Raw genomic sequence first — 10,837 nt, 5'->3', positions numbered from 1 at the left:
CATAAATTGAATGAATAACGACGTCAATAACTATGAAACTGATATTAATGACACACTAAAATCCGTGGTAGATTGGTTGCATGTAAACAATAAACACGGCAATTTGGAAAAATGAAATATGTTCAATTTGCTGTAAAAGGACGTACACCAATCAATATAAACATTAACTATGATGGAAAGATTTTACAAAAGCTAGAGACAGTTTAATGTTTGGGTATATTAATAGATAAAAATCTTAGTTTTATCAACCCTATTGACAACGTTTGTAGCAAAATGAACAGATTTGCATACGTCCTTCGTAGGTTAAGACATGTTACTTCTAAAAAAAATTGTTTATTTGCTTAACACGTCTACATTGCGTCGGTACTGCGTTATGGATTAATCATATGGGGTAATGAAACTTATGTTGAACGAGCATTTGTAACTCAAAAAAGATGTATACGAGTTATGTGCGGCATCGGCCCACGGGATCTTGCGAGCTGCTGTTCGAGAATTTAAATATTTTGACTTTACCTTCCATGTATATTTATGAAGTTTGTAAATTTGTCAAACAGCATAATTAATTATAATATAATAAATATAGCAAAATTATTTAAAGAATTAATAGAAATTTATCCACGCGCAAAAAGAAACCTAGACAGACTTGTTGTTGAAAATATACCTAAAACTACACTGTACTTAAAAAGTTAATATTACATGTGCATGAAAATTTATAATAGACTATGTATTTCAATTGTGAAATAAAAATCTGACATTTAAAAGAATGACAACTGAACTGTATAAATACCTAGTTAAAAAAGTAGATTATAGTGTAAATGACTACTTAGAAGATTAAATTTTGCATGCTATGTATAATAAATAAATAAATATAATAGCTGAATAGATGAACTCAAATGTAATATCTACCATTCTGTAATAACCTATTTAATGCAAATAAACCTTATTTAATTTTTTTCGTTTAATTTCGTTTTATTTCCCTCAAGGCAGTCTTCGATTAGGGCGATGCCAATCTTGTCAAATTGAATTGTTTATGTTATTTGTTGGTTTTTGTCATTGACACGAATTATATCGCTGAAATCATGTATGTCGGCGCCCCAAATTAGAAGCACATCGCAACAGCGCGTGCAAGCAGTGTCAGCATAACGTGCCGGTGCAACGTGCAGCAGCAACGTGACCAACGTCAGCGTTTCCCCCAGATTGCATACTTTAGAATATTTTCACGACACTCGGTTTCTAGCATCGAACCTAGGCATTAGCTTTAGCACGTAATAATTATATTGTAATTTTTATCTTTTAATAAATTAGTTAAATTCAAATTTCGTTTTTTTTAAATCCTCCGGCGGCAGCCTACGTAATTGGCGCAGTCGGTAGGATACTCGCGGGCCGGTTCGCGAGACGTGTCAAGTTTTCCTGAAAATCCCGCGTACGCGCACCATCATCGCCCGAGCGGCTTTCAAGCCACATCACAGAGTATCCTGAATCTACGGGAGCTGCAGCCACACGGAGGAGGAGTATCAAGAAATCGATACGCAGAGAAACGAGATGAAATTGTGAGTTGCACAGATTCTTTCTTGTGTTGCTTTTCCTCTTACGTATAGTCCTTTTATTCCAAAATTTTTTATCCTAGTAATTCGAATACCAGCGAGTCTGCGCTCAGGCAGTCTCGCCGAAATAGACAGTTAGATTCTAATAGAAATTTAGATTTATCTGATTTAAATTTAGATTTAAATAGTTTATTTGATATCGAAGAGAGAGTTGCGAGCCCTAAGATGCCGCACGATCCAGATACTATTTATAAGGCTTTACGCCCGGTCCCAGATTTTGATGGGAACCCAAACGTTCTCACGCGTTTTATTAAAATTTGTGACCAGATCGTGATTACATATGTTAGTCCAAACGCCGGTAGCGAATTAGCTAATTTATGCCTAATAAATGGAATATTAAATAAAATTACGGGGCCTGCCGCCAGTATAATAAATGCGCATGGCATACCTGATAATTGGTTAAGTATTCGTAATGCACTCATCAACAATTTTGCAGACCAAAGGGACGAAACCACCCTTTACAATGACCTCTCTTTGTCTACCCAAGGTCAAAAATCCCCTCAGGAATTTTATGACCATTGTCAGACATTATTTAGTACAATTATGACATACATAACTCTCCATGAGGACGTAGCCACGACAATAGAAGCTAAACGCGCATTGTATAGAAAGCTCACCATGCAAGCGTTCGTAAGGGGGTTGCAAGAACCCTTAGGATCACGTATTCGGTGCATGAGGCCCGAAACAATTGAAAAGGCTCTGGAATATGTCCAGGAGGAAATTAACATTTCGTATCTACAGCAACGTAATGAATCGGTTAGCAAGTCACAAACGACCCCTAAGGTCCACCATTCGACTCCTATGCATACCCCAAAGCCTTCACAAATGCAAATGCCGCCAGTAATGTGGACTGTGCCTTCTATGCAAAGGCCTCTCCCGCAAATGCCGCAGCCATCCAGGTTTGCTCCTCAGCAAGGATTTGGAATAAATCCTATGCACAGCCAGTATCAGCCACAGGTACGTATGCCATCTCGAACGCAGCAAATGTTTAGTGCTAGGCCTCCCAGCTACAATCCACAGAGTAATTTATTCCGCCTCCCACCTAGGAATCAACCCAGTCAGGCCCTTGTCCCTAAAGAAATGAGCGGTGTTCAAAAATTCTACCCTAGGCCACTGCCTCCAGCAGGTGGAGCACGTCACGATTGGCGTATACACGGCAATCCTCCACCTTCTAATTACTTCAAGACCAGAGAGATGAATATGAATGTGTGTTATGATAATAATTACTATCCAGACTATGACTATGAACCTGACTACAATTACTATGCACAGAGTAATAATGAGACATACAACCATCCGGACTATTCTGACTACGACGCTACCCAGATGACCTACCCCTCTCATGATAACGTTTTGGAATATCCTGACGGTACTGATGGCGAAGATATTAACACTAATGACTATCAAAATTTTCAGGCGCACCCGAAGTCAAAAAAAACCAAAATAGAAATAAATTTACAGACACAGAGGCAATTGCCATATATTCAAATATCAAATCCACCGTTAAAGTTACTAATCGACACAGGCGCAAACCAATCTTTTATAAGCCCACGGGCTATTCAAAATTATTATCCTGACGTTCCATTAAACCATGACCCCTTCGAGGTTACGAACGTCCACGCGACCACCAGAAACAATTATTCAATTACGTTACCTTGTTTTAAAGAGTTTAACGATAAAGAACATATACGCCTCTTTGTCTATAAATTCCATGACTTCTTTGACGGCCTCATAGGACTAGACTTGCTGACCAAATGGGAAGCAAAAATTGACTTAAAAGACAGAACTCTGACTACACAATCTATGGTAAACCCGATTAAAATGTATAACTCCCGAAATGTCAATTTATACGAAGATATTATTCCCGCACAAAGCTCTAAAATAGTTAGATTACCCATTAACGCCCCGGACGGCGATGCATTTGTCCCGGAACAAATTTTTTGCAATTGCGTTATAATTGAATGTATAACGACTGTAACTAACAGCCGTGGTACGTTGGAAGTTCACAACCCGACCGATAATAACATTATACTCTCACTAGACCACTCAGTCAGTGCAGATGTACTTAATATAGAATGTGAAACATTAGCATCACCTTCACCGCGCGCTCGAGATGTAATATCGCGCTTACGAACTGACCATCTCAACGAAGAAGCGAAAGCCAATTTAATATCTTTATGTTCGCGCTATTCAGATGTTTTTTACATAGAGAATGAGCCCCTTACCTTTACTAATAAAATAAAACATCGCATTAATACCACGGATGAAGTGCCTGTCTATACAAAAAGTTATAGATACCCTTTCGTCCACCGGCAAGAAGTAAAGGATCAAATCGAAAAAATGTTATCTCAAGGTATCATACGGCCATCAGAGTCCGCATGGAGCTCACCTATTTGGGTAGTGCCCAAAAAAGTTGATGCTTCAGGGAAACAAAAATGGCGTCTCGTCATTGACTTTCGGAAGTTAAACGAAAAAACCATAGATGACAAATACCCTATCCCTAACATCAGCGACGTATTAGACAAATTAGGGAAGTGCCAATATTTTACCACCCTGGATCTCGCCAGTGGGTTCTACCAGGTAGAAATGGACCCTAAAGATGTACAAAAAACAGCCTTTAATGTTGAGCATGGGCATTTCGAATTTCTTCGCATGCCCATGGGATTAAAAAATTCTCCATCGACATTTCAACACGTCATGGATAATGTTCTCAGAGGTCTACAAAATGAGATATGTCTAGTGTACCTTGACGACATAATAGTTTACAGTACCAGTCTCCAGGAACATATGATTAACTTAGAGAAAGTTTTTCAAAGGCTCAGAGAGTCCAATTTTAAGATCCAGATGGATAAATCTGAGTTCTTGAAGCTAGAAACAGCATACCTAGGACACATCATTACCAGGGAAGGTGTTAGACCTAATCCTGACAAGATTTCGACTATAGAAAAGTACCCATTGCCGAAAACGACAAAAGAAATAAAACAGTTTTTAGGTTTGTTAGGATATTACAGAAAATTCATACCCGACTTTGCGAAAATAACTAAACCTATGACACTATGCCTGAAAAAGAACAAAAAAATTACTTTAGATAAAGACTATACTAAAGACTGCTTTGAGAAATGTAAAAAACTGTTAACTAATGACCCAATACTCCAATACCCCGACTTTACTAAAGACTTTATACTTACTACCGACGCCTCTAACTTCGCCATAGGAGCCGTATTGTCTCAAGGACATGTAGGATCTGATAAGCCAATTTCCTATGCATCCCGCACCCTCAATGAGAGCGAGATCAATTACAGCACTATAGAAAAAGAATTGCTTGCAATAGTATGGGCCACAAAATATTTTAGGCCATATCTTTTCGGACGGAAATTTAAAATTTTGACCGACCATAAACCACTTCAGTGGATTATGAGTCTAAAAGAGCCTAACTCGCGATTAACTAGATGGCGATTAAAGCTCAGTGAATACGACTTCACAGTAATTTATAAAAAGGGCAAGAGCAACACAAACGCCGATAATCGAGAATAGAAATTCACAATGAAGAAACCAGTTCAATGGTTGCCAATCCATCTGAAAAACCACCATCTGTGGATAACTCTGCTACAAATACAGCTCATACGAGTAACGAACATCCAATTCTCGAAGTACCTATAGTAGACGAGCCCGTTAACAAATATCATAGGCAACTAATAATTTCTGTCGTAGATGACTTAAAAAGGCGCCCTATCGTTACAAAACCATTTGAGACACATATCAAAGTGACTATTCAAGTGACAAAAACTAACTTGGAAAGTGATGTTATTGACGCAATAAAAGAATATGTTAACCCAAAAGTAAAAACTGCATTATTGATTAACCCTCCGTTAGCAATGTACGATATTATACCTATAATTCAAGATAAATTCAGAAGCTCTTCCATGAATCTTGTTTTGTCAAAATTCGAAATAGAAAATGTAAAGGAGTACATACGGCAACAAGACATAATTAAGGCCCATTTAGATGGGGAGAGTTTCTCGCACGCTTCGAGACGAAAACTCGTAGGCGATTCTCGTAAGCAATAATCGCCATAAGATTATCGTATCATAATGTTTACATTCAGGCAAGAACTGAAATCTCGCCTACGATTATGTCATACGAGACTCGTAAGCAACTTAATCGCCTCCTCGACTGTTTACACGGAGAAATATGTAGTGAGGAGATTCTTGCTTACGAGTTTTCGACTTGTCTAAACACGATCTCGTATGACATTTTTTCAAGTTCATACGATTATCGTACAAATCGGTTCGAACCGTTTTGAGTGCGAGAATTGCCATTCGAGTTCAGTGATTACTACGGTATGACTATGGATATATCAAAATGATGCAAAAACCATTCAAATTTGAAATTGCTGATAATATTAAGTTCATTGCACTGTATAGAAATATAATTTTGATTTATCATTTTTTTTTTAAATTTTGTAACTACTGACACAAACAAAACTGACAATTATGATAAATTTATAGGGCGAGTGAGTGCGTGTGTGAGTGCGTGAGTGAGTGAGTGAGTGCGTGCGTGCGTGCGCGCGGGCGTGCGTGCGTGCGTGAGTGAGTGGTGAGTGAGTGAGTGAGTGATGAGTGAGTGAGGGGTGAGTGAGTCAGAGAGTGGTAAGTGAGTGAGTGGTGAGTGAGTGAGTGGTGAGTGAGTGGCTGAGTGAGTGAGTGTGTGAGTGGTTAGTGAGTGAGTGAGTTGTGAGTGAGTGGGTGAGTGAGTGAGTGAGTGAGTGAGTGAGTGTGTGAGTGAGTGAGTGAGTGGTGAGTGAGCGAGTGAGTGAGTGAGTAGGGAGTGAGTAGGGAGTGAGTGGGGAGTTAGTGAGGAGTGTTTATTGAAAAGTACATTTACTTGAAAAGTCGTGTCGGCCATCTTGGATTTAGAAATAAATGCTATGTTTGTAATGAGCCCCCCCAAATACCTCAAAAACGATACCCAACTTGCCATTATTTGAAAAGTGCGGGCACGACTTTTCATCCTGGATTTAGAAAGGAGTGCCATATTCGTTACGAGAGCACCCTAAATACTATATTGCCCACGCTATATTCGACCACAGAGGCACTCACTCACTCACCGTTATTTGAAATTTTTTTTTCGCTCTTGTTCCATTAATTCTTGTCTTAGAAAAGCAGTGATAATCAAAACACCCTCGCGCGCTGCACTCGTGGTAGAAACGGCTGGCACAGAAACTCGAAATACGATTTTTGCTTTCGAGTTCTGTTTACACGGAGACGTTATTATTGAAAGGCGAGGAGATTATCGCTCACGTGGACGGTCGATAATCGCAAATGTTTAGACGAGGAAAGTTTTTTTATATTCTTTCGATAATCGTATCTTCGAGACGAGAAACTCTCTCCATCTAAATGGGCCTTTAGACAATATCATGACGGAAAGACAAACCATAGAGGCATAAATGAGTGTTACCTTGCCTTGTCAAAAAGGTACTATTGGCCAAAAATGAGAGATCATATAACTAAACATATAAACGAATGTAGTATATGTGGTCAAAGTAAATACGATAGAAACCCCATAAAACAGTGTTTTAACATCGTACCACCAGCTACCAAACCTCTAGAAATAGTTCATGCTGATTTATTCACAGTACAATCTGAAAAATTCATAACATTCATAGACGTTCATAGACGAATTTAAAATTAAAGTAATGAATAAATATAATACCAGGAGAGTCCGTGAAAGTAAATATGTATGTCCAAAAGTAAATAATTACTATGGTAAAAGAACAAATAGGTATTTCTTGCCCATTTTATTTAATAAATTTGATTTTTTGAGAGACCGTGATATATTATCTAAATTCATTTTAAAGAAAAAGTTAAAATCTTCTCTTTTAGTAGCCATTTAAATTTAGCTTAAGTAAGTACATTGATTTTGTTAAACGTAGTAAGTAGGTATACTATAGTCTCGAGATTGTGAGTGTATCCTTGCCAACAAACTGCTTTCGCAGTTTGGCGAGAAATTGTATTATGTATTTTTGTATGCCTTTTGTATAAATAAATAAATAAAATAAATAAACGTATTTTCGAAATACGGGCAAGCTTACCTTCTCAAAGACGGTACTGCAATAAGCATATTGCAAGCCCTTTTAACATTCTGTACCCACCATGGCCTCCCTCTGACTCTCGTGACTGACAACGGAACTGAATTCACCAACCAACTTCTCGCTGAATTCCTGAAACTCCATAAAATTACTCACCATAAGACCTTACCTCATTCCCCCAATGACAATGGAAACATAGAACGTTTCCATTCGACGTTACTGGAACACCTTCGTATTCTGAAACTGCAACAAAAAGATGAACCGACAGTCAATCTTATGCCGTATGCTATCATAGCCTACAATAGCTCCATCCACAGCTTCACGAAATGCAGACCTTACGACATCCTTAAAGGTCATTTCGAACCCGGGACCCCGTTGACATAGACTTAACTGAAAAACTACTCCAACAATATATAGTGACTCACCGCGAACAGATGAAGACAGTTTACGACATAATAAATGAGACCTCGTTAGCTGACAGAACGGCCCTTATAGAATCACGAAATAAATCCAGAGAACCCGAAGCTGAGTACCAACCTCAGCAAGAAGTTTTTATAAAAAACCCTTTTGCCAGCAGACAAAAGGTTGCACCTAGATATACTCATGACAAAGTCCTAGCTGACCTTCCAATTCACATATACACATCCAAAAAACGAGGCCCCGTAGCAAAGTCTCGAATAAAACGAGCACCTAAGAATATAAAATTGTTACAGGATACTCTTGGTGCTGACCTGGTCCTGATTCAAGCCCAGGATATAAGACTTGACAACCTTGACGATGGACCCGGACTTCTTCCCTTTAAACTAGGAGACTCTAGACTAACGACCCACTATCATACGTTCTTACAGTACATACAACTTGATAAGATAGAACAAAACATAATTACGTTACAGAATGAAATACAAGACTTTAAGGATAAAATTAGTAATAATACCTATTTATTATATGAACTTCAATTGAACTATCTACATAATAAAACTAATATTATTTTAGATCATTTAAATAGTTTAGAGCCGAGTAGAACAAAAAGAGGTCTAGTAGACGGATTAGGATCTATTATCAAAAGTATAACCGGAAATTTAGATTATCAGGATGCCATTAGATACAATAATGCTCTTAAAATTCTAAAAGAAAATCAAAATAAAATTGCAGTAGAGTATAATAGCCGTGCAAGTTTAAATATAGAATGGATGAAGGAGCACAATAAGATAATTAGTCAGTTAGTTGGAAATCAAGGAAAAATTAATAGTACCCTTCAGCTAATGTTATATGAAAACGCACATAAAGAAAGTAATCTTGTTAAATACGGTAAAATTGCACAATTATTAGCTATCATTACAGAAAACACTAATGATTTGTTAGATGAACTTATAAGAATTGAAAATATACTAGCTTTTACTAGAACCATGACGCCTCATCATTCTATGGTTAGTGTAAATGTTCTTAAAATCATGTTAGAGAAGCTAGGTATAATATATGGACAAGACAGGTTGATAGATTTAGATTTTAGGAATTATTATAATATTATAAGATCTGGATCATATTTTGTAAAAAAACAGATAATTCTAATTTTTAAGTTTCCCGTAGTTTCTCCAAACGTTTACAACTTATACAAATTATCCCTAGCACCTAATAAATTTCACCAAATCCTCATTCCACCCTACCCTTACATAGCAACTAATGGAAATGAATTAGCGTACATGGAGGCTGAATGACCGAAGTATGAAAATCAGTTTCTCTGTGACGAAAGTTCTCGTAAAAAACTCCGCACCCAATTCGATTGCGTACAGGAAGTAATTTCAAGACAGACCATCGACTCGACATGCACCTTCTCAACCATTCATCTATTAAAAGAAGCCATGGAGCAACTTGACGATCGCAACTATGTCATCACCTTCACCAAGCCAACCAAAGTTCAGTTGAGCTGCAACACTCAGACTTACAATATGTTAAACGGAAGCTTTCTAATTACACTGCCAATCTACTGCTCCCTGCGTACACCCGAGCTCACCATAGTAAATTCCGACGACGTCATACAGGGACAACCACTTAAGATTATGAAAATAAATTACCCGGATGGAATGGACAACACAGCATCACCTCATCTTAACTTGAGTTCTATCAACTTGAGAAGTTTACACACCATTCAAGACAAGATTATGTTCAAGCCTCAGTTACAATTGCAGACGATTCCTGATGTACTGTACCATACCACTATACCGTTTTACATTATACTATTCGGTGCAGCTGTACTCGCCCTCGCCGTACTGGCTCGCCGCTACTACGTTTGGAAAAACACACAACCAAAACCATCTGAAAAGACGATCTGCATTCGACGAGATAAAGCCACTGAAACCACTGGAAATCATATCTATGCGAAACCATCTTCTCCAGCAATTTTTTCACTGAAAGTTGGAAAATAATTGCTGATCTGAGGGTGGAGGAATTATATCGCTGAAATCATGTATGTCGGCGCCCCAAATTAGAAGCACATCGCAACAGCGCGTGCAAGCAGTGTCAGCATAACGTGCCGGTGCAACGTGCAGCAGCAACGTGACCAACGTCAGCGTTTCCCCCAGATTGCATACTTTAGAATATTTTCACGACACTCGGTTTCTAGCATCGAACCTAGGCATTAGCTTTAGCACGTAATAATTATATTGTAATTTTTATCTTTTAATAAATTAGTTAAATTCAAATTTCGTTTTTTTTAAATCCTCCGGCGGCAGCCTACGTAATTCACGACAAAACCAAGAATCAGTTTTCGAAACGCCGCGGAATCGCCATCGGAATCATAGAGAATTCCTGTTTTACAAAACTTATGCCTGTTATACTTTAAATTGCGTTAATGCGGGTAATAAAGTCGTCTAAGTAAGTCGTCCTGTCGAAGCCATGCGGAAACTTTCGCGTCTAGGTCGGCCGCGGAACTTTGCGAGCAATTGCGGCGTGATAAGATCAGTATGAAACCGCTCTCGTCTTCGCCACCGAAGCTCATTTTACAACCGTTATGTCTACGGGCCTTACCAGAAACGCTGTGTTGCATTTAAGTAAGTAGGTATGCTCATAGAGTAAAGATTTTGCTAATTCAGTCAAAGGTACGAGGACAAGAGAGAGTTGACAAAGCTGACGTCAATAAATATGCCTG

At 38.3% G+C, this 10,837-nt stretch overlaps 1 protein-coding gene across 1 annotated transcript; it reads left to right on the top strand.

Moving 5' to 3' along the window:
* The first annotated feature begins 1,769 nt into the window (after nt 1-1,769).
* LOC113236966 lies at nt 1,770-10,115 on the top strand. Its single transcript, XM_026473196.1, has 2 exons — nt 1,770-2,091; nt 9,709-10,115. Exons 1-2 carry the CDS (start codon nt 1,770-1,772, stop codon nt 10,113-10,115), a joined length of 729 nt encoding a protein of 242 aa, XP_026328981.1.
* Nucleotides 10,116-10,837: the final 722 nt, after the last annotated feature.

This window comes from Hyposmocoma kahamanoa, unplaced genomic scaffold (genome assembly GCF_003589595.1).
Source record: "Hyposmocoma kahamanoa isolate Upper Pololo Valley unplaced genomic scaffold, ASM358959v1 92, whole genome shotgun sequence".
Taxonomy (NCBI): domain Eukaryota; kingdom Metazoa; phylum Arthropoda; class Insecta; order Lepidoptera; family Cosmopterigidae; genus Hyposmocoma; species Hyposmocoma kahamanoa.
This window is presented reverse-complemented; position numbering and strand designations above follow the sequence as displayed.